The 24762-nt window shown below is 44.0% G+C and overlaps 2 protein-coding genes across 3 annotated transcripts in view; both read left to right on the forward strand.

The window, feature by feature from the left end:
- The window catches only part of TRAK2 (trafficking kinesin protein 2), a 102261-nt gene extending 91583 nt beyond the window's left edge, over positions 1 to 10678 (forward strand). The window contains exons 17-19 of one of the 2 annotated variants that reach the window (XR_004441625.1): positions 5323 to 5415; positions 8208 to 8398; positions 10630 to 10678. The gene's annotated coding sequence lies outside the window, so the exon portion shown is untranslated. The remainder of the gene's footprint in view (positions 1 to 5322; positions 5416 to 8207; positions 8399 to 10629) is intronic. The other variant, XR_004441626.1, reaches the window with a different exon arrangement.
- Positions 10099 to 24762, forward strand: part of FLACC1 (flagellum associated containing coiled-coil domains 1) — a 48445-nt gene continuing 33781 nt past the window's right edge. The window contains 6 exon segments of the mRNA XM_033230709.1: positions 10099 to 10678; positions 16219 to 16378; positions 16884 to 16955; positions 19390 to 19438; positions 20872 to 21005; positions 23262 to 23355. Of these exon segments, the coding sequence (XP_033086600.1) occupies positions 16266 to 16378; positions 16884 to 16955; positions 19390 to 19438; positions 20872 to 21005; positions 23262 to 23355 (462 nt within the window). The 5' untranslated portion in view covers positions 10099 to 10678; positions 16219 to 16265.

The raw sequence follows: 24762 nt of genomic DNA on the forward strand, positions 1-24762 counted from the left end.
TCTGTCACTGATGGACATTTGGGTTGATTCCAAGTCTTTGCTATTGTGAATAGTGCCACAATAAACATACGTGTGCATGTGTCTTTATAGCAGCATAATTTATAATCCTTTGGGTATATACCCAGTAGTGGGATGGCTGGGTCATATGGTACATCTAGTTCTAGATCCTTGAGGAATTGCCATACTGTTTTCCATAATGGTTGAACTAGTTTACAATCCCATCAACAGTGTAAAAGTGTTCCTATTTCTCCACATCCTCTCCAACACCTGTTGTTTCCTGACTTTCTAATGATTGCCATTCTAACTGGTGTGAGATGGTATCTCATTGTGGTTTTGATTTGCATTTCTCTGATGGCGAGTGATGATGAGCATTTTTTCATGTGTCTGTTGGCTGTATGAATGTCTTCTTTTGAGAAATGACCTCAGATGATCCACCTGCCTCAGCTTCCCAAAGTGCTGGGATTAGAGACATGAGCCACTGCACCCAGCCGGATTTTTGTTTTTAATTCAATTCTGTTTATATGGTGAATCACATTTGTTGATTTGCACATGTTTAACCAACCTTGCATTCCAAGAATGAAGCCTACTTGATTATGGTGAATTAGATTTTTGATGTGCTATTGAATTCAGTTTATTAGTATTTTGTTCAGGACTTTCGTGTCTATGTTCATAGGGATACTGGCCTTTAGTTTTGTTTTTTCATTGTGTCTCTGTCTTTGCCCAGTTTTGGGATCATTCTGATCCCAAATGAGTTAGGGAGAAGTCCTTCCTTCTCAGTTTTTTTTGAATAGTTTCAGTAGGATTGCTACCAGCTCTTCTTTGTACATCTCGTAGAATTTGACTGTGAATTCTTATGGACTGGGCCTTTTTTTTTTTTTTTTTTTTTGGTTAAGTTTTTTATTACTGATTAAATTTTGGAACTCAATGTTGGTCTATTCATGCTTTTGATATCTTCTTGATTTAATCTTGGGAAGTTGTGTGTTTCTGGGAATTTATGCATCTCCTCTAGGTTTCTAGTTTTTGTGCATAGAGGTGTTCATGATAATCTCTGAGGATCTTTTGTATTTCTCTTGGTCATAATGTCACCTCTGTCCTTTCTGATTAGGCTTACTTGGATCTTCTTTTCTTTGTTAATCTAGCTAGCCATCTATCAGTCTTCTTTATTTTATTCAAAGAACCAACTTTTGGTTTCGTTGATTCTTTGTATGGATTTTGGGGTCTCAATTTCATTCAGTGCTGCTCTGACTTTAGTTATTTCTTTTCTTTGCTGGCTTTGGGATTAGTTTGTTCTTTTCCTATTTCCTCTATTGGTGATGTTAGATCATTAATTTAAAATCTATCTACCTTTTTGAGTAGGTATTTACTGCTATAAACTTTCCTCTTAATGCTGCTTTTGCTGTATCCCAGAGATTTTGATATATTGTTTCTGTTTTCATTAATTTCAAAGAATTTTTTTATTTCTACCTTAATTTCATTGTTTATCCAAAAGTGATTCAGGAGCAAGTTGTTTATTTTCCATGTACTTATGTGGTTTTGAGCAATCTTCGTGATACTGATTTCTATTTTTATTCCACTATGGTCTGAGAGTATGGTTGCTATGATTTTGATTTTTTTTTTTTTTAATTTGTTAAAACTTACTTTACGGCCAAGTATGTGGTCAATCTTGGAGTCTGTTCTGTGTGCAGATTAGAGGAATGTATATTCTGTGGTTGATGGGTGGAATATTCTGTAGATGTCTATTAGGCCCAGGTGGTCAAGTGTTGAAGTTAAGTCTGGAATTTCCTTGTCATTTCTGCCTCAGTGATCTCTCTAATGCTATCAGTGTATTGTTGAAGTCCCCCACTACTATTGTGTGGCTAAGTCTTTTTGTAGGTCTAGAAGTACCTGTTTTATGAATCTGGTTGCTCTAATGTTGGCTGTGTATATATTTAGGGTTGTTAAGTCTTCTTGTTGAATTAACTCTTTATCATATGTAATGCTCTTCTTTGTCCTTTTTTTACTCTTGTTGGTTAAAAGTCTGTTTTATCTGATACATGAATAGCAACCCCTACCCATTTTTTGTTTTCTATTTGCATGGTAAATCTTTTTCCAACCCTTTACTTTGAGCCTATGGATGTCATTAATGTGTGAGAATTGTCACTTGAAGGTAGCAAGTGGATGGCTCTTGTTTTTTTATCGAACTTGCCACCTTGTGCCTTTTAAGTGAGGCGTTTAGACCATTTACATTCAAGGTTAATATTGATGTGCAAGGTTTTGATCCTATCATGAGATTGTTAGCAGTTGTTTTGTAATTTCTGTGGTGTGGTTGCTTTATAGGATCTATAGGCTATGTTCTTAAAAGTGTGTTTCTGTGATAGCAGATATCATTCTATCATTTCCGTGTTTTGAACTCCTTTAAGAATCTTTTGTACAGCGGATCTGGTGATAACATATTCCCTTAGCTCTTGCTTATCTAGAAAATATTTTCTTTCTCCTTTGCTTATGAAGCTTAATTTGGAGGGATATGACATTCTTGGTTGGAATTTCTTGTCTTTAAGAATGCTGAAAAAAGGCTTCCAATCTCCCCTGGCACGTAAGATTTCTGCTGAGAAGTTCATTGTTAGCCTGATGCATTCCCTTTGTACACAATCCGACCTTTTTCTCTAGCTGCCTTTAAGATGTTTTCTGCTGGGTGTGGTGGCTCACACCTGTAATCCCAGCACTTTGGGAGGCCAAGGTCAGCAGATCACTTGAGGTCAGGAGTTCAAGACCAACCTGGCCAACATGACAAAACCCAGTCTCTACTAAAAATATAAAAATTAGCTGACCATGGTGGTGTGCAACTGTAGTTGCAGCTACTCAGGAAGCTGAATTATGAGAATCATTTAAGCCCTGGAGGAGGAGTCTGCAATGAGCCAAGATAATGCCACTGCACTCCAGCCTGGGTGACAGTGAGACTCCATCTTGGAAAAAAAAAAGTATTTTATTTAGCATTGACCTTGGACAGTCTGGTGACTGTATGCCTTGGTGATGCTCATTTTGTATAGTATCTTGCAGGTGTTCTGAATTTCTTGTATCTGGATGTCTACTTCTAGCAAGATTAAGGAAACTTTCTTGAATTATTCCCTCAAATATGTTTTTCCTTCTCAGGAATGCCAGTAATTCATAGGTTTGGTTGTTTTACATAATCCCATATTTCTCAAAGCCTTTGTTCACCTTTAAAAATTATTTTTTCTTTATTTTTATGTAACTGAGTTAGCTCAAAAGATCAGTCTTCAAGCTCTGAAATTCTTTCTTCTGCTCAGTCCAGTCTATTGATAAAGCTTTCCATTGTATTTTGAAATTCCTGAGTGAGTTTTTCAGCTCCAGAAGCTCTGATTGATTTCTTTTTACCATATTTATCTCTTCCTTCATTTCCTGGATTGCTTTAGAAGTTTTGTGTTGTTGATTTTTAACCTTGACTTAGGTCTCATTGATCTTCCTTGTAATCCATGCTTTGAATTATGTAACTGTTCTTCTTTCTGAGTTTCTATTTTGGGTATAGACCATTGCTGGAGAGCAAGTTTGATCCTTTGGTGGTGTCACTATATTCAGATTTTTAGTGGTGCCAGAATTCTCGCACTGATCCCTTCTCATCTGGAGATGCTGGCATATTAATTTTATAGTGATTTTCATGTGGGTAGGATTATTTATTTTTCCTTCTTTCCCTAAAATATTATTGAGTTTTTTTTTTTCTTTCCCGTTCCCTTTTCCCCCCTCTCTAGGGAGTGTGACTATTAAGAATGCTGGGTAGGGTCTTTTGGCTTTGCTTCTATAACCCTTTTCAATTCTGTCAGCAGGTTTTATATTGGGCTGTGCAGTTCAACCTACAAGTTAGTAGATGGTGCTTATAGATAAGAGCCTGCTCTGGCCAATGTGACTGGGTGTATACTTGATCCTTGTTTATGGGGAAAAGCTCTGTTACCTCAGGCAATGAGCTAATTCATGAGGTCCATAGTGGTCTGAGCTCCCTGCTCAGACACAGGGAGGTAGGGGCCAAAATGGGCAGAGCTGGACTGGGCAGGTCCAAATACAGGTCCCCTGATGACAGGTAAAAGCACCAGCACCAAGGGGGAATGCAGTGGGTAGCCACTACTAAGCACCTAGAGATGCTTGGGAAATTTCCTTGACCCCAAGTTCCCTGCTTAGGAATGGGGGCGGCCTACACTAATCCAGTAGAGTCACTGATCCAGATGCCTGGAGATCTGTCTAGGCATGGAGCCCCACTACACCAGGATCTATGCACAGGAAGGGTGGGGTGCTCAGGCTGCTGTTCCAGGCGAGCGAGTGCTCTGAATGCCTGGAGATCTGCCTGAGCATGGAGGAGAGAGGGCCCCCTGTACCAAGACCTCTGCACAGGAGGGTTTGGGTGACTCAGACTGCTGATCGAGGCAAATGGGTGCTCTGAATGCCTGATGATCTGCCTGGTCATGGAGCGGAGAGGGCCTTGCTGCACCATCATCTATGTCTTGGAATGGGAGGGGCAGCAGCTCAGGCTGCTGAACCAGATGAGCAAGTGCACCTGATGCCTGGAGATCTGCTGGGGTGCAAAATGGAGAGTGCCTCCCCACACCCAGATCTCTGCACAGGAAGGGTAGGGCACTCAGGCTGCTAGTCCATGTGAGCAGGTGCTCCAAATGCCTGGAGATGTGCCTAGAGATGGAGTGGAGAGGGCACCCTTGCACCACAATCTATACACAGGAAAGGTAGGACAACTCAGGCTGCTGATCCAAGGAAGGGGGTGCTCCAGACACCTGGAGATCTGCCTGGGTGTGGAGCAGAGAGAGCCATGCTGTACCACAATCTATGTCCATGAAGGGTGGGGCAGCTCAGGCTGCTGGTCCCGACAAGCAAGTGCTCCAAATGCCTGGATTTCTGCCTGAGGGTGGAGCAGAGAGGGCTCTGCTGCACCACAATCTCAGGGGAGCTGGCTGGGTCACCCTGCAGTGACATATGCAGACTAGTTGCAGGTCACTAAGCTAGCCCTGGCTACAAGTCTTATCACACAGGAGAAACTGCAGCTGTAGCAGTTCTCCTCCCACCTCAGGCCTGCAGAGGGGGAAAGCACAATCCCAGCACCTACTGCTAAGGCTCTTTGCACAGTTCTGGCTATGGAGACCCCTACTCTAAGCCAGAGCAGGTGCTCCAATTGCTGACCCAAGACTAAAATGCCTGTGTGGCCACACTGCTAGGTCACCAGAGAATGACTGACTTTGTCCACACCTGGATTAAAAATAGCACCCTGCTTTCAGTCCCGAGTCTGGGAAAATGTTTGCAGCTTTTCTCTGTGTCTTTTCCTCACAGTGTTTCCAAGCTGCTTCCCCAAGTTAGCTCCAGCGCTTGTGAGAAACAAAGTGCTCTCCCTCAGCCTGGGTTGCTTGGATCCCAGGTGGAAAGGTGAGTCATAGAGGGAGGCTCTCTGCCTCTCCCATGTACTGGGGCTTCACTCATTTTTATCAGCTGCATGCCATCACTGGGGCTGTTTGTCCACATTCTCCTCCCTGGCATCTGGGGTGTCCTTCACAATTCTAGTGGATTCCCATTTTCCTTTTTGGATAAACACCCACAGAGATGATCTTTACACACTATCTTGCTATTTCCAAGGGGCCAAGGCACACTAAAAAACTCTAATCTGCCATCTTGGAAATAAAACATAAACTTTTTTTTTTTAAACTCAGTGTCCATTTAGAATTATGACCATCTTGTGAGAAATGAAGTTTGAGACTCTACTTTGATATGAAATTTAGTGCTATCATCTTTAATTATGTTTTCTTTCACAAATGACAACTAGTGGATGTGTTTAAGTCCAAAAACCTTCTGATGAGGGTTAAGATTTGGGGCTTTGAGTATCCTGTTGACTTCCATTGCTAGTTTCACTATATTAAATTTGAGTTATGCTAATAGTAAGTTTTATTTTTCTGTTTTTCATTAGTTTTTATGAGTTAAGGACCAAAATGCCACAAAATTTTCAAATGAGCAAATGTTACTGTGCAAATTCAGAAAAGATGCCAAAATACAACTGTTGGCTGGCAGGTCATGTTGCCAGCAATAGCATGAAGTATTTTGTTCCTTAGTTTAAGAAGTTATGAAGAAAGCACCCCTAAGGTGTTATGAGATGAAAAATACAGAAAACCCAAATATATAAAAATCAAAGTATTGTTTCACAAAATTGATTGTCTTGCCTTCTCAGCAAAATCACTTCAGTTATTCAAAAGCAAGATTTTTACATCACATTCAAACATTATCATGGGCCAGAAAATGCTATGGAGTATTTTAATTTCACATAATTCACTACCACTTCTATGGCTGTTTTCACCACCTCTGAAACAATCTCCAGATCTATCCAGCAATACGAAGAGTTGGTATCACGCTTCATGTTCCATCTAGATCTACATATATATAAATTTAAGGGTAGTCAGGATTCATATTGCACAATGTTCTTCAGCCACCATATGTAGCTCTTGCAAATACCATTCCCGTATACGAATACCTGTGGAATTACAAATTAAGGCATTAAAAGAAGTAAAAAATGGGTGCTCGGCACCACTGGAGAATATATTTCATTATGCACAAATCTTGCATTCATGCTATCTGAGAGGTTTTGACAAGTTACCTTTCCTCTTACCTTACTGCTGCTGCCTCAGTCTTTCCTGCACTCCAAAGCAGTGTCTGTGTCTGATCTCAGCAGCAGCATGACCCACAAACCTTTATAACATTTGGGCACAGTCCTCTTTTGTTTTGAAGATAAACGGTAAAAGATGTGGTGAAGCATTCCCTGAGACCTGAATGTGGTTAATGATGAGAGTGAGTCTTTAGGGTTATGGTTCCTGCTGTTTCAGAGCTGAGCTCCAGATCAAGGGCCCACGTGTTTTGCTTTTTTGTTGTTGTTGTGGTTGTTTTCTTCTTCTTCATCTTCTGAGATGGAGTCTCGCTCTGTCATCGAGGCTTGAATGCAGTGGCATGATCTTGGCTCACTGCAACCTCTGCCTCCTGAGTCCGAGCAATTCTTCCACTTCAACCTCCCGAGTAGCTGGCACTACAGGCGCACGCCACCACACCCAGCTAATTTTTGTATTTTCAGTAGAGACAGGGTTTCACCATGTTGGCCAGGTTGTTCTTCAACTCCTGACCTCAGTTGATCCACCCACCTTGGCCTCTCAGAGTGCTGGAATTACAGGTGTGAGCCACTGCACCCAGCCCGGGCCCATGTGTTCTTGAACAAATGTAGGTTTCTGTGTGTGCCTGTCCTGTGCAGAGTCCTCTAAAGCCCAGGGCTCAGAACAATGGCCCCTCTTTCTAGGTGCAAGGGTAGCACTGCAGGCTTTCACAGGATTCCTGTGGCTACCTGGTTGGGGCTGTTCAGGATGATCCATGGGAGTTAGCATAGCACCACTCTAAAGTCAGATGTTGAAAGACAAGGATCAAAGAGAGTTGAGCAAGTGAGCAAGTTGGAGATAATTACAAGCTTCTTAAGAGAACACTGTCTTTTCCACACTGGGAGTATTCTCATAGAGCCACACATAGCACTCCACAGATGGAAAGCCTCCGAATGCGCCCAGCTGACCGTATTTGCCACTTCATGAACACTGCAACATCACACAATTTTGATAATATAACTGTCTGAATTAAGTTGCAGTTTCTCTCATTCATTTATTCAACTTATACTTTGTTTTACTATTGGTATTCTGGCCTCCTCCACCTCTTTTCCAAATAGTAAGACATTTTGCTTTAGGAGAAGATACTGAGAATGCCAGTGCTTTGCCAATTTCATCAAAGAGAAGAGCACTTAACCCTTAACCCCTAAACGCCTTCATTTCCTTCTGCTCTGCTGTTTTGGACTTGGCAAAGCTTTACTCATGTCCAAAAAGATGAAAGGGGAGTGGGGAGACCCAAAGCAGTAGTAATTAGTGCTGAGCCTTCACCAAGTCGAGTGGCTGGGATTTTCCTTCAGCACTTGCTTCCTTTGTATCTCTGTTTTTAGCCATGCTTCAGTCAAGACCTAAATCCTGCTGCTTTTTTTTTTAATCATAAGAAAGGATTTAAATATAAAATTTTATACACTAAACACACTCAAAGTAAATATTCAATCTCTGGATGGAGACAGATTGTCTAGATGACTAATAGAGTCTATCAACTGTTCTCTAAGTTCTTTCCCTCCTTTTAATCTTTGAAAGTCTCTCTTCATCTAGCCTGTTCCTGGTACTCGGAGTTGAAGCAGCCATAGTGCAACCAAGAGGCTTCCCTCCATCGACACACTGAGGCTGCCATAACAGAGAGATGGAAAGAGCCCAGTTCTCCAAGGACATTGCTGAATCTTTGCACCAACTCTGATAGCACTACTTCCAGACTGTATTTCATGAGGTTAATAAACCTCTTTGATGTAAGTCACTTGCAATCAAGGCAACAGGTCTATGCATTTTAACTACACATGGCCCACACTTTGAAAAATCCTGTTGTAAATACTGGTGTCCTCGGAGCTCTGTTCTAGACCCTCTTCTCTCCTTACACGATATTCTCTATATATGTGATCTCACTCACTCCCTTGGCTTGGAATATTATCCACTCTGAAGACCCCTAAATCTGCTTCTAGGCCAGAATCTTCTGAACTTCTAAAATATATAAGAAACTTTAACAGACGTCACCACTTGTCTATTAGTCTCCCTGCACCGTAACATATCCAAAACTGAACTAATAATCTGCTCCCCAGAATCCGTTTATCCCCCAGACTTTCCTGTCTCAATAAATGGCACCACGGTCAACTCAGTTGCTCGAGCTAGAGAGCCAGGAATCATCATTACCTCCTTTTCCCTCACCCCAGCATCCAGTCAGTCACCAAGTCCTATCGTATCTTCTCTCCATCCCCACTGCTGCTCCTCGGTCAGGGCCATCATTAGGTCCCATGAGGACCACTGCCACAGACTTACCTACTTTCCCGGGCCCTTCCAATCGCTTCCCTATATTGCAGTCAGAATGATCTTTCTGATATGTAGATCTAGTCACATCTCTTCTCTGTGTGACACTGCTACCTGACTCACTGGACTAGAAGATAACTCCTGCTATGAACTCCCACTGCTTCTGGCGAGTCCCTTAGTATGAGTCATTGTGGCTGCATGGTGGCGTACACCTGTAATCCCAGCACTTTGGGAGGCTGAAGCAGGAGGATCGCTTGAGCTCAGGAGTACCAGACCAGCCTGGGTGACATAGCAAGGCCTCATGTATACTAAAAGTCAAAAAAATTAGCTGGGCATAGTGCTGCACACCTGTAGTCCCTACTAGGGAGTCTGAGGCAGAAGGATCGCTTGAGTCCGGGAGGTCGAGGCTGCAGTGAGCTATGATCATGCCACTGCACTGCAGCCTGGGTAACAGAGTGAGACACTGTCTCAAAGGAAAAAAAATTAATTATGCTTTTATTGAGCTTTTTTATTGTCTGTTTTCTCATTGATCTGTAAATTGTATTGAGTATAGGAACTGAAGTATATCCCCACACCTAGCAACAGTGCCTGGCACACGGTAGACAACAAATGTGACATTGAGTGAATAGATTAATTTAGAAGAACATTTTGTAAGCTGGGGGTTGTGACTCACCAGGACCATGAACTCAGTCTAGTGGATTATAATCAGCTTTAATTTAAAGAAGAAAAAGAAATAGATAAGACTAGCAAATAATAAGAGTATTATTTCATGAAATTTTTATTACAAAATTTGTAAAATATATTTCTTACAATGAGTGGCAGTAAAACTAAAATGAAAGCCACTGGGTTATAATAAGCAAGTACTTTTTTCTATAGTAAGAAAAAGCAGATTTATTTAAAAAAAAAATCTGAAAACCTTGTGACTGAAAAAGACTCCTGCCTTGGGGGATTTTTACTTTCACAAATTTCAAAGCCTTAAACTCAAGGGAAAAAAGTGTCTAGAGTTTTAGGTTTCTGTGAGTAGATGACAAAGGAATTAAAAATCCATCATAGATCCTGCCTGGTAACTATTGCCACAGACCAATGAAGCCTAAAAGTGCTGTTGAATTCTATTTCCTCTGAAGATATATCTTAAGCTTTTTTGTCCCATGGCTGATGATGAAAGTGGAAATCCAGTGTTAAAAGTATGAACTCTTTGCTGTTGAGGGTGGTCACTGATTTAGGTATTGGAGAATTTAATTGGCTGTTTCTCTCAACCTTCTCTCTTGAAGAAAAGAGCCCTGAGCCAATGAGGAGCTACTGTTCTGTGTCCATAGCAACAAAATAAACAAACTTTGGCCTGCCATCTCCCAAGGGCAAACCTCACAACTCAGGCCCAAGTCACGGGAATCTGAATGGAGGGGTGACCTTCTCCTCTAGTTTAATTTCATTGCAATACTGAGAAACGTGAACTGTTTTGTCTTTAGAAGGGAAATTCATAGTTTGTGCCAGGCCAACCTTTGTAAAAGCCTTTGATTGGATTCACTAGCAGTCTGTCTTCCCACACTACATATGCTGTGAATTTTCTGCTTCGGCATTTCAACCACTTGGAATGTCCACTAAAGTCTTGAGTTCTGGAACCTCTGGATTTGATCTAAAGTAAACTCTGATTCTGTGTTGATGGGGAACCATTTCTCTCTAACACTGTGATTTCTTTAAGATGCTTGACTCGGGCCACATGAGAATAACAGATCTTTGGGCAGTCCAAGGTAAGCTCTTTGGAAAAGATGTTTTATATTATTTTTTCTACTGATTATTAATACTAACCAGTAACTTCTCTGAAGCCTCTGCCGGCTCACTGGTGACTATTGTTAGGACGAGCCTCAGGTATACTCATCAGGGAGAAGTGCAGGAAAGGAAAAAAAGAGGGAGAAAGAATCCTTACACTCACACACCCCTCGATGATTAGAGCTATTCAATGTCAAGCCACTGTAAACGCAGATCTATCCGTGATGACGTGGAAATATCTACTAGATATCCTGTTCCATAAAAAGAACAAGATGCAACATCGTGTGCAAAGTATGCTCTCATTTATGCAAATCATTGTTTAAAAATCTATTATGCTTCTCTACAGGTTAAGTTCTATATGCAAGACATTTAAGGTTATATGCATTTCTGGAAGGATGCCCCCAAAATCTGTTAGATATGGTTCCCACTTAAGAAGCTATGAGAAGTCAAGGACTGATTTTAGCTACTGAAATATTAAAATACTGCCATATAGGCCAAGCACAGTGGCTCACACCTGCAATCCCAGCACTTTGGGAGGCCGAGGTGGGTGGATCACCTGAAGTCAGGAGTTTGAGACCAGCCTGGCCAATATGGTGAAACCCCATCTTTACAAAAATACAAAAATTAGCCAGACATGGTGGCGGGTGCCTGTAATCCCAGCTACTGGGGAAGCTGAGGCAGGAGAATCGCTTGAACCTAGGAGGTAGAGGTTGCAGTGAGCCGAGAACCTGCCATTGCACCCCAGCCTAGGCAACAAGAGCAAAACTCCGTCTCAAAATAATAATAATAATAATAAATAAAATACTGCCATATTGATTGGTAGATGACCATTGTCCAAGCCCCTTGCATGTCCTCCTTGCCACCTTGGTTGTCCCAACTCCTCCCCTGGCACTCCCAGACCACCTCATGATTGAGCAGCTAAGGAGTTAATGCATGGCACAGAGGTGGGAGTGAGATCCCCCAGGACCCTGTTCCAACCCTGGTTGATTATTCAATAGCCTTGTCGTACTGGTTGTTAAATATTTTGAGTATCACTCCTATGGGTGTTCAAAGAGAAAGGCCTTTATTTTTATTTTATTTATTTATTTTTTTAGAGACAGGGTCTTGTGCTGTCACCCAGGCTGAAACGCAGTGGTGTGATCATAGCTCACTGCAACCTCAAACTCCTGGCCCTAAGTGATCCTCCCATGCCACCCGCCAAGTAGCTAGGACTACAGGCACACTCCACCACACTAAGCTATTTTTAAAATTTTTTGTAGATACAGAGTCTCAATATGTTGCCCAGGCTGGTCTCAAGCTCCTAACCTCAAGCGACTCTCGCACCTCAGTCTCCCAAAGTGCTGGGATTGCAGACATGTGCCACCACACCTGTGGGGCCATTTTTTTTTTTCTTAAGAGCAAAAGAATAGATACCAAGACATGGTTTGTCATGGGGAAGAAGAAAAGGAAACAACCACACATTCATCAAAGATCATTGAAAATCTATGTAAAACTCCACTGAGTGATTGTATCACCCATACAATTTACCTCTGCTTTCTGGCTTTTGAATGCAAACGTTTAACATTATTTATAATATGGTAATGACGATTACAACATTTTGGCAGTTTCATCTGTGAATCTCTTTTCTCTTTGTTTTTGTTTTTGGTTTTATTTATTTATTTATTGAGACAGAGTCTTGTTCTGTCACCCAGGCTGGAGTGCAGTGGCAAGATCTCAGCCCACTGCAACCTCCACCTCATGGGTTCAAGCAATTCTCCTGCCTCAGCCTCCCGAGTAGCTGGGATTACAGGCGTGTGCCACTACACCTGGCTAATTTTTGTGTTTTTAGTAGAGACAGGGTTTTGCCATGTTGGCTACGCTGGTCTTGAACTCCTGGCCTCAAGTGATCCACTTGCCTCGGCCTCCCAAAGTGCTGGAATTACAGGCATGAGCCACCGCACTGTCTTTTTCCTCTTTGTTGAGCTGACTCCAACCACTGTGATGAGCTGATTACAACCATCAAGTTTACTAGTCAGGTAAGAAATATATGCATCAAATGCCCATTGTGGACAAGCCACTTCGCAAGGCTTAGTGGAGGTGTTGAGGCACAAAGAGCTCTCCATAGTGGAGTCCTGGCCGGCCTTCAAGAAGAGAGAAGGCAGTTGCTAAAAGTGGGCCTGCCTTAACCTCTCACTTCCTGCCCCATGGACTCCTGCTAAATCTCCCAAGTTCAGGGTTGGCCCCTTTCCTACAGGAAGCAGATAGTAGGTTGGAAGCAGAAGCAGAGCTTCTTTTTTGCTACTGTGGCAGCCTCCTTTCAGACTCTCACCTGAATTCTAGCCCCTTGTAGCATCATCTTCCCACCTGGGCACTCAATCCCATCTGCTTCTCTGACCTCATCTCCTTGACTTGGCCCTGACAGGCCCCCAAACACAGTGGAGTGTGGACGGTTATAAATGGCGGCCCTGTCACCTACTCTTTAGGCCTTTGCTGTTCAGCCAGTCTCCTGGACTCCTTCCTAGCCCTGACATCTATTGCAGAAGATCCCCTAGTCCCAGGCCTCTGACCCAGGCAAACCCCTGCACACTCTGCCTTTATTCCAAGGCCAGGTCTCTTGCCTTGGCTCCACTGCTCACTTAGCTCTCTTTCTGCCGACTCCTCTACTGACTGCAAGCTCCCTGAGGGCAAAATCCAGCCAGCATCTAGCACAGTACTCACAGCACGAGACTCTAAAGATTTGTGCTGTTAAAGGAGCAGTTACGAGTGGGTGAGTAGTCACTTCATTTCTTTGAGTTTTAGGATCTTCATATGGAAAATAGATTCAACCTTAAGGTCCTCTAGCTCTTAAGGTCATTAGACACCATCAGTGGATTTCTCAAGCATCAGTCATGTTGGAGACAAAGGTTGATTTCATTTTTTAGACTGGTTCTTAAGCAAATGTATTCCAGTATAATAGTGAAAACTAATCATAGACTTAGAAATTTGAGTTAAATCTGTTATCATTTTAATGCTTCTATTGGGCTACTGATTCTTATAACATTTTTGGCGTTTGTTTTTATTACTAATGAAATATCCACTGACATGGCCGGGCACAGTGGCTCATGCCTGTAATCCCAGCACTTTGGGAGGCCGAGGCAGGAGGATCACTTGAGGCCAGGAGTTTGAGATCAGCCTGGCCAACATGGCAAAACCCAGTCTCTACTAAAAATACAAAAATTGGCCAGGCATAGTGGTGGGCACTTGTAGGAGGCTGGAGGCCTCCACCTACAGGAGGTTGAGGCAGGAGAATCACTTGAACCCAGGAAGCAGAGGTTGTAGTGAGCCAAGATTGTACCACTGCACTCCACCCTGGGTGACAGAGCAAGACTCTGAAAAGAAAAAAGAAAAGAAGAAAAGAAAAGAGAAAAGAAATATCCACTGACATCATTTAAAAATCAAATAATGTTAAAAATTCATTAAGGAAAAGTCTCAATTTCTGCCCCACCCCCAATCTGTCAGTTCTACTTCTCAGTGTGCTCCTAGAGGCAATTATTTTCAACTCTGTTATCTATTTCTTTGGAATTTTACCTCATACTTGCAAATAATTTGTCTGTGCTCCATATGTTAATTTTTCTTTCTGGTACATCAGATGAGGATTTGGCGCTTACACATCCCCATTCCGCTCATTCTTCCCGTGTAGTCACAATTCACTTTTTGGCTAAGTCAATATTAAGTATTTACATTTGATACATAGGAGTGTGTGCCATACTATGATTATGTTTACCTTCTCGTCCAATATTTTTTAACTTGGAGTAATTGCACATTTTATTTTCTTAGGTTTCTATGTTTCTATTGCCAATCCCGCACCTACACTCCCAAATGCTCTGGTTCTGATTGCTCTGTAACAAAGTTACCACAAATTTAGTGGCTTCAAACAACACCAATTTATTATCTTACAGTTCTGAAAGTCAAAGCCCAAAATAAGTCTCACTGAGCTAAAATCAAGAGGTCGGCAGATCTGCATTCCTTCCGGAGGCTCCAGGGGGGAGTTTTTTTCCTTGCCTTTTCCAGCTTCTAGACGCTGCCCCAATTCCTTGGTTCCCGGACCTTTTCCTCAATCACTCCTACCTCTTCCTCCATTATCACATCTTCTCTGACTGATAATTCAGGTAAATCTCTCTCTCTCAAGATCTTTCATTTAACCACAGCTGCTTTTGCCATGTAAGGTAACATAGTCACACTTCCCAGAGATTAGGACATGCGGTGTAGCGAAAGGGACAGTCTTCATCCTACCATGTGCTCCTACAGATCTACCAGCTGCCTGTCAATATCATCAGGTAATCTACCAGTTCCAAGTCCTGCAGCCTCTGGGACCTCTGATGAGTGAATTGGCTCCATCTTGTTCATACTCTGTCTTTGCAGGCACATAGGCTGTAGTGAGCTATGGTGAGAGCCCTAGTTATGATGCCAAACATGTAGGGACATCCCTTGTGCAATCTTCTCTCCTCTCCCATTTTCTTGCTCTTATGGAATTAAATCTCTTTTAATGCTGTACTCTAATTTTAGTTGGATTCTGGAAAAGAAAGATAAGCCAGTGTGGTCAAGCCACCATGTTTATCTGATAGTTGTCTTTCATCAAGATTCTCATAATAGGGGTTTTGTTTTTATGGAGGCAGAGAAGGAGTTTCCACTCTGTAATTCAAAGAGGTGACCAGGAATGAGAAACGAGGAGATTCAGTTGCATTGTAGCTCAGGCAGCAGAACTAATTTTCCAGGAAGTTCTGTGCCGAACTTGCTGTGGGAATTTCTCTTCCCTTCAGTGAGAACTGGTGTGGCCTGCTGGAAAGGAAGGCGCTTGGGAGTCAAGGAGATTTGTGTTTGTTTCCAGCTCTGCAACTTTCTGCCACTGTGACTTCTCTGAGTCTCAGTAGCCTCATCTGTAGTATCAGCATAACAATAATTGAGCGGTTTTACCTGGCTCACAGCAAGGACTCAGTTATAGCAAATTTTATTTTATTTTATTTTATTTTATTATTTTATTTTTGTTTTATTTTATTTTTATCTTATTTTTTGAGAGGAAGTCTCACTCTCCACCCAGGCTGGAGTGCAGTGGCACAATCTTGGCTCACTGCAACCTCTGCCTCCCAGGTTCAAGCAATCCTCCCACCTCAGCCTCCTGAGTAGCTGGGATTATAGGTGTGTACCACCATGCCCAGCTAATTTTTGTATTATTAGTAGAGACGGGGTTTCACCATGTTGGCCAGGCTGGTCTCAAACTCCTGACCTCAAGTGATCCATCCACCTCGGCCCCCCAAAGTGCTGGGATTATAGGCATGAGCCATCATGCCTGGCCAGTTATGGCAAAGTTTAAATTGCTTTCAAGTCAAGTCTACTGAGTAGAAAGGGATGAGCTGTTAACCTATAGCCACGACCCTGCACCAGATCAACAGCTTCTGGAATCTACCATTGTTCTTTGGGTCCTCCCTGGGTTCTTCCCAATTTGTCTGTATTTTTGCTTTGATTCTAAATGGTTTAACTTTCTGCTGTTGTTTTTCGATTTCAGCAAGAGCCTCCTGATCTAGCAGCCAAGACTGCCCCTGACCTTTGGCCATGAACCCCAACCCTCTCATCTATTGCACCTGCTGGGACCCCTGGAACTTGGGACCACGGAAGCTAATCAAGACCCCTCAACTACCACACAAGAACTCCACAGGGAGGTCCAAGTAAGAATTATCTGGGTTGGGGTAGGCACAGGGACCTTGGAATCCATTTGTAGCCTCATTTCTTTCACAAGATTTCTAAAACAGCAAGTGTGGCAGCAAAATCCCAGGTGAGCCAGAAAGCCTTGCTTTCTCCAGCTTCCCTGCCAGCTGGTTGGCTGCACCCTCATCTTGCCAGCCCTGCCTGGGGTTTGTGCCATTTTAAATGAGGAAGTCTCAGTGTTGGTGCAAAGGCAAAGTGCGGCTTCCAACCAAAGGGCCTTGATGGCAGCTGCCCCCTCCATGTGGGATAAAGAGCTTTGGGAACTGGGGAACAAACTCTTCCTGGGACAGTGAACAAGGAGGGCCTGGGGCCTGAGTTTTAAAGGCCTCAGATTTTAAAGATTCCAGCTGTCAGATCATGCATTCCAATTTTGGGTCACTATAGGGATGTACTTAATCTGGGAGTGTTAAAAAGGGTTTCCGAATTTCCAACTTTTTTGTTTTAATTATTGTTTTTCACTTTCAGGCTAACTCCTCTTCTACCAGCTCCAAAAAATCACAATTACCTCCAACCAACAAAACCTGTTGTTTCCCCAAAGTAAGTATTGTTTTTGTTTGTTTGTTTGTTTTGTTTTGTTTTGTTTTGTTTTCTGTTTTTGAGATGGAGTCTCACTCTGTTGCCCAGGCTGGAGTGCAGTGGCGCAACCTCGGTGACTCACTGCAACCTCCACTTCCCAGTCTCAAGAGATTCTCCTGCCTCAGCGTCTTGAGTAGCTGGGACTACAGGTGTGCGGGTCAGCATGCCCAGCTACTTTTTTGTATTTTAATAGAGATGGGGTTTCACCACACTGCCTAGGATGGTCTTGAACTCCTGAACTCAAGCGATCCACCCGCCTCGGCCCCCCAAAGTATTGGGATTACAGGCATGAGCCACTGCTCCCAGCAGTTTGTTTGTTTGAGATGGAGTCTTGCTCTGTCACCCAGGCTGGACCACAGTGGTGCCATCTTGGCTCACTCCAACCTCCACCTCCCTGGTTCAAACGATTCTCCTGCCTTAGCCTCCTGAGTAGCTGGGATTACAGGCACCCATCACCATGCCCAGGTAGTTTTTGTATCTGTGGTAACGACGGTGTTTCACTGTGTTGGCCAGGCTGGTCTTGAACTCCTGACCTTAAGTGATCAGCCCTCCTCGACCTTCAAATTGCTGGGATTACAGTCGTGAGCCACTGCTCCTGGCCTTAAGTATTTGTATATCCGTGAGGCAGAAATGGTTTAAGGCATGTGAATAAAATAATCTCCATCCCACCTGGCCTGACTTGAATTAATTGATGCCAGGGATGTTAGAGAATTGCCAGAATCCACCTTGATTTCTCGCAAACCTCAGATCCTACATGTAGATTTTGGGGTCCTCTGCATCCACAGCTTCCAAAGTCATTGCATCATTTGATTCAAAGTCACTGTATCAACTGCTCTCCACAGGGGTGCCCTCAATAGCTCGTTTCTGCCCTAGAGCCCAAAGCTTGATGCGCTCTGTTGTCACAGAGCCTTGACCCTCCCATGCATTTAGGGTGGTGACTCTTTAGCTGATTACTTTCCTGTGTCTATGATTTTCTGTGGGTTGCATCTTGGTTTTAATCACAAATTAAAATTTTTACTCACATTTTACAAGCTTAGAAATGTATCTTAGTTTTAGGTCTTTGTATGAATCTTTGTATTCCATTAAGTTTTTTGGAAAATATTTATGGAACACCTATTATTTATTAGGCACTATTTCAGGTGCTGGGAAAACAGCCAGAAACCCTATAAAGTCTCCACTCTCCTGGCACTTATCTTCTAGTGAGGAAGGGAGGGGAAGAGGACCATAAACTAGTTATTACATCTGAGGTTGGCAAGTGCTACACAGAAAAACAATGCGGGCAGAGTGGGAGGGGCTGTGAGGGTGGGGATACTTTATGTAGGGAGGTCGGGCGAGTCCCTGTGTAAAGGGGACAGAAGGAGCCTTGATGATGCCTGGGTCAAGCACTCTTGGCAGAGAGACCAGCAAGTCCAAAGGTCCTGGGGTGGGAACTTGCTTGACATGTCTGACCTCTTCCAGGAAGGCAGAGGCCAGTGTGACATGAGCAGAGCAAGTGAGCAGGGAGTGGTGGGAGATAAGCTCAAAGAAGATAACGAGGTGATGGGTGTGGTGGGCAGGACAGTGACCCCCTCCCAAGGACGTCTACACCCTAACACCCAGAGACTGCAAATATGTTGTTACTTGCCAAAGAGGAATTAAGGCTGCAGATGGCATTAAGGTTGCTAATCAGCTGATCTTGAATTGGAGAGATTATCCTGGATTATCCCAGACCCCATGTAATCACAAAGGTCCTTCTTTGTATGTGAAAGAGGAGGTCAGAGTGTCAGAGTCAGAGAAGGAGCTGTGACAACAGAAGCAGAGGTCAGAGCGATGCAATTGCTGCTGGCTTTGGAGATGGAGGGAAAGGTCACTGTGAACATATACACATATATGGTATTCATTTTTTATATAGTATATATAAAGATTTGAATGAAAAACAAGTTTAACTTCAACGTTTGTATCTTAATGGGATTCATTTCATTATCTGGAACATTTGTTTATATAGAATGTTTCATTCTCCAATAAAGAGAGTTCCACACAGTTCCCTGAACTGAGTGTGTGTGTGCCTGTGTGTGTGTAAGGGGGTAGCAGGGGGTGTCACCTGACTCACAGAGCCTTGACTCAGGGAGAATATGTAAGGGTCCCTCTAGCTGGTGGATGCTCCTCCAAAACAGAAGTTGCCCCAACATCATAGAACAACTCTTTTGCCTCCTTGGGCAGGACCTTTTCATGAGCGCTCCCACTTTGGGCCCTCAGGAGCCCGGCTTCAGTGAGTTCCCCAACTATCCTAGGGATCCCCTAAGAAGGTCAGGTCAGAGAGCAGAAGTCAGATGGTGGCGGCCTCAGGGTTCAGCTCCTAAGCTTTGAACTTCTCTTTGCTGTCTGGTTGCTTTCTGAGCATGTCTTTCTCTTGCAGAAAGAAAATCCATGCAGCAAGGCAAGAAGAGAGCAATAAATCATTTTATGTGAGTAAAGGCAGGAAGAGGGCAGTGGGACTAAAATTTACTGAGCGCCTACCATGTGCAAGCATGGGCCTTTTACATTTTTATACTTACCTTGTTGAATCTTCACAAAGATCCTGGGAGGAGGTGCTGTTATTATTGCATATTGTGCATGGCAGGTAAGTGGAAGAACCACGACTTGAACTCAGCTCAGCCAGATTCCAGAGTGGGCATTTAATTGCCACTCTCTCCTGCTTGCACAAGGCAAACAGAGTGTCCCAGGGAAACTGGACATGACAGCTAGTCCAGGCCAGTAAACAGCTCATGCCCAGATGCAGGAAGCCCTCTGCTGACCTTGGGAAGTCACGAATGCTGGGGAGAGGCAGCCGGGACCCCTCAGGGGATCAGGGGCGGGAGGGCACTGGAGAAGGTGATGGGAACCAAACTCGAAGGATCTTAGTGCCTGCCTGGGAATGTGGGCCTGACCCTTCTGGTGTCTGGGAGCCTTTGCTGGTCTGACACAGGCACAGGACCAAGTAAGAGTTACATTTCAGAAGCAGCAGTCTCTGGAGGGATATAATTGATACATTTTTTTTTACTGTTTTCTGTGTTTATCTAGTTGTTTTTTTTTTTGTTTTTTTTAAATACCATGCAGTCCTTTAATAGTTAGGGAAAAAATATACAAGCAAAAATATCATTGCCCTCTAGGTGGAGAGGAGGATGAACTGTTGGGGAGCAAGAGTGAAGGCAGAGAGGCCAGAGCCCAAGAGAAAGATGGTGGTGGCCTGGGGCTGTCAGGCAGGGGTGTGGAGAGAGGAGGGTGATTCAGAGAGACATGAAGGAGGTGACAACAGCAGGGCTCAAGGGGCTGCAGCGTGTGCTGTGCAGCTCTCAGAGCCCCAGGCTAGCGGAGGCCCTGCCCAGGTTTCTGACTTGGCATCTAATGGGAGAAGGAGGAGGAAATGACATTTTGTTTGCAACCATTCTAGTCATTTTCTCATATGTTGTTTTGTTTTTCCCTCATAAAAGCCATTTGAGAAGGAGTTATTAACCCCACTTTCTGATGAGAAAACTGAGGCACAGAGATGCTGGATGGCTATTGTCTGGTGGCAGAGCCAAGATTTACTCAGGCCTCTGTGATTCCAAAACCTGAGCAGTTGCCGCATGCCCACCTCCGGCCACAAGGGTGAACACAAGTGGGGGGGGCAGGGGCATCAATGGCTTGGTGTGGCACAGAGCTTGAGAGGCCCCTAGGGACCCCCATGAGCCTACTGAGCATCAGGTTTGAGTCTCAGAGATGTGAGGATGAGCTACAATGGGTGAAGGGCCCAGAAGGGCTTGGGCTCTGGAGTCCCAGGTCCCTGTTTTTAAGATGTGAGTGAGGCAATAGGAGAAGATTTGGAGAAATCTCAGCACTCCAAGTCTGCCATTTTATCCTACTTTCCCTTGATGCCTAGGAAGTGATCAACGTGTCACCTGGCTATCAACTTGTTCGGAATCGGGAACAGATTTCTGTCACCTTAGGGGATGAGATGTTTGATGGGAAAAAGCGGTGGGAATCGGAGATCCTGAACAAAGGCAGATTTTCCAGGTAATGCTGTTGAACCAACATTCAGCTGCTTGGGGCTACTCCCACCGGCTCAGCCTGGCCTCAGGGATAAGCCAAAGCCACTATGCCCACAGCCAGGCTACTGGTGCCTGCTCTGGAGGGGCCGCAAGGGCACCCCCCTCCACACCCCTGCTTCCTGATGATGCGTCTCTCCACATCTGCCTCTCTTTCCTCTGATCCCATCTGTGAGCAGATCCAAGGGGCAGGATGAAGATTGATTGGGAGTTATGTGATTGATCCCAAAGGACAGCAATTGTTCCTGGGGTAAGGAGTAGATAGAAGAGCCACAAATTAGTCTGAATTTGGGCCATGCCAATTAAGTAAAGTGAGGGTTTCTGGGAGGCTGGAGTGCACATTTTTTTGGTTGTTTTTTTGTTTTTTTGTTTTTTTTGAGAGAGTCTCTCTCTGTCACCCAGGCTGGAGTTTAGTGGCACGATCTCGGCTCACTGCAACCTCTGCCTCCCAGGTTTAAGCAATTCTCATGCCTTAGCCTCTCGAGTAGCTAGGATTACAGGCTTGCACCACCACACCCAGCTAATTTTTATAGTTTCAGTAGAGATGGGATTTCACCATGTTAGCCAGGCTGGTCTCTAACTCCTGACCTCAGGTAGTAATCCTCTGACCTCAGCCTCCCAAAGTGCTGGGATTATAGGCGTGAGCCACTGCACCCAGCCTCTTTTTCCTTATGTCCAAAAATACTGCTCAGCTCATGCCCCTGGGAGATGAAGTATGGAAGGTTCTGGCCTGACTTCATCCCATTAGCGCAGCCATCCTGTCTTTAGGCCCCACCTACTCTCTGTCCTCCAATGCCATATCAAGTGTATCTCCATGTCTTTCTTTTTTCATTAACAGATGCAGATTCATCTCTACATCTTTTCATTCTACCCTTTAATCTCTTATTCATATCTTCTGCTTCCCCGATATCCTGCCCGTGTTCAGGCATCTTACTTCTTAACTGCACTACTGAATGGCTCTCCAAGTGCCTCTTCCCTCAGGCTTATTTTGCTGTAAGAATTATTTTTCAACACACAAGTCTAAAAGACCAACAATAGAAAACACACACACACACACACACACACACACACACACAATCATCTACCTATCTGCTAGCGTATTGGCAGAATTCAACCAAACCGTTAGCAGTGGTTACATCTGGGAAGGGATTCAGATTGAGGGTAAGTCTGAAGGACCCTCAAGTGGAATGAGGCCGTGCCATGGAGTCTCTCTGATCTGACCTGGCCCAGAGGGGCTGGACCCAAGTTCTTGTCTTCCCACCCAGGGGCATTCAGTCTCTGCTTTCCTTTCCCTGTTTATCCATAGCCCTCTGCAGGAAGAGAATGGGGCATGCGCCTATCGTCAAGCTAGCACGACAGCCCACCTCTTGGCCTCACAGGGAAGTTGTCACCAGTTGTGCACAATAAAACATGATAACGTGTGCTTGTTGTATTCACTGGTAAAGCTGTGAGTGTTGTTTATAGTGAAGATCGTGTTCAAAAGATAAGGGCTCCCTATTATTCAGCTTTCTCATGCCTTTTTTTCTCATACCCTGGAACTGTCTCCTCCTGTATCCCCTCTCTTGTTTCGTCAGCCCACATTCTCTCTGTGCCCAGTGAGACATGGGAGGTGGTTGACCAAAGAGGTCAAAGCAGCTTGCATTGAGGACTTCCTCTCAGCTCCACTGCACATGGCACCACCTGCTGCCTTGTCACTGTAGCCCAACCAGGCAGAGCTAAATAATTTACAGATATCATGGCAGCCTTAGACCCAGAAATACAGAAAACCATGACCTGTGCTAAAAGCCACTCTCTTAAATCCCCTCTTAGTCCCATCTCTGGCCCAGTCCTTGTCTGTGGTTCACAGTCAGCATCAATCCTATTACACATCTTCTAATTTCCTAATCCCCTGAACTTCATCCTGTTTCAACCATCATCAGCAGATCAAGGTCAAACTCTAATAAATTTCTGACATATTCTTATTTTTCTTCTACTCAGTAGGGCACCAAACCATCCTGTTCAAGTCTAGTGAGCTTACCCAAAAGAGTCAGATCTGAGCCTCAACTGCCTTATTGCCAAATGCGTTCTCTAAGACTGTCCCTATCCCTCCACCCCCACCTCATAATGATGGAGCAGGTGCAGGACATGGCCAGCTCTCACCAGGCCAGAGTCAGTCATGCTCAGGGGTCTGAGTGACATGGAATGGTAAGCTTTGTGGGTGATAGAAGAATTACTTCTCCTACAGGACCAACATCATTTCTGACCTAGAAGAGCAAATTTCAGAGCTGACAGCAATAATTGAACAAATGAACAGAGATCACCAGTCTGCCCAGAAATTGGTGAGTGACCTTACATTAGCTAACATCTTCATGGGCAAGATAAAATTAATGTTTTCGGATCACCTGTGTGCCAGGCAAAATGCCAAGCACTTTACTCATATGAGCCATGTTGTCCAGGTGACAGGACCCTGAAGATTGGACTGTGTCACTCAGTAGTATTTCTCTGACTCCATCTTTATCTGTAATTGCAAGAACCCAAGTTCTTCCACAAGGCTTAACTCATTTATTTCCAGGAGTTCTCCAGGTACCTCTGTGTGGGCAGTGACACTGTCCTCCTCACACTAGGGTGCACTTGTTGTTTTCTGTCTGGCCTTTGCGGTGCAATTAAGTTTCAGAGGTTGTGAGGCTCTCACTAACGACACCAGCACACTCTGTCCAGGGCTTACTCTCTGTGACTGTTAAAGCTGCCCACACATCAGAATCTGCAGATGTCATTTGACACACTTTGTGATTCCTGAGGATTTCAATGACACCTTTTTAGCTTTTACCATCTGTTTCATCTGATGACTTCTTCCTCACCTCAAATAGGTGTGCCTGTTGGCCTGGCGTGACAGCCAGTGCTGTATTCAGAAATATCCTCCCCAGGGTTGTTGAATGCCCCGATCTGTGAGGTTTTACTTCCCAGAAGGCAGCTTCTCACCCTCTGATACGTCCTAGATGCGTCTGAATCCTACAGTGACCCAGCTTATGACTCAGGCTGTTGTCCTGTCCTGAGACCACCGTCTTCCGCCTGCCAACTATTGATTCATTACCTTATTTATCTGAAAACACTGCCAAGTTTATGGTCTCCTTCTATAGAAAGGAAACTGAGGCTCAGGGAAGTTAAATAATTTGCATAAGGTCACTCAACTGAACAGTGGTGGATCATTGGACAAAATGAACATGTTAAGTCACAGCCACAGATCCTACTGAAGACATATTTAGAGACTATTTCCATGAAGGGATCCTAGATTGTGTTACCAAAAATACTGCCACTTGTGAACATGCTATTTGTTGTGTGGCCATGTGGAAGGGAGTAGTGTTGGCTGACCCTGTGCTGTTCTCTGTCTGTCAGAGTGGCTCTGCTGACCACTTGTCGTGTGACACAGTCCTGGCTTCTCCCCGGTAGTCAGAGAGGTACAAGGACAAGCCCTAAACCCTTGTCCTAGCTGACAGTGGTCACTGACTGATTTGAAGTATTGATTTATCCTGAGAGACTGGCCAGAGGATTTGGCATGTTAGAATGAAGTATCACCTGAAAGTGAGCAAATCCTGCCTGCTAGAATGGAATTATACTGTCAACAAGGATTAACACTAGATTTTAAGTTCCTTGAAGGTAAGATCTGAGTCTTAGTCCTCTTTGGCTCTTCCAAGCCAAGCCCTTTGTTTAATAAATGATTGCTCAATTGAATTACGTATCCAAAAATC

The sequence above is a fragment of the Trachypithecus francoisi genome, unplaced genomic scaffold (genome assembly GCF_009764315.1).
Source record: "Trachypithecus francoisi isolate TF-2019V2 unplaced genomic scaffold, Tfra_2.0 Lachesis_group13, whole genome shotgun sequence".
NCBI classification, from domain to species: domain Eukaryota; kingdom Metazoa; phylum Chordata; class Mammalia; order Primates; family Cercopithecidae; genus Trachypithecus; species Trachypithecus francoisi.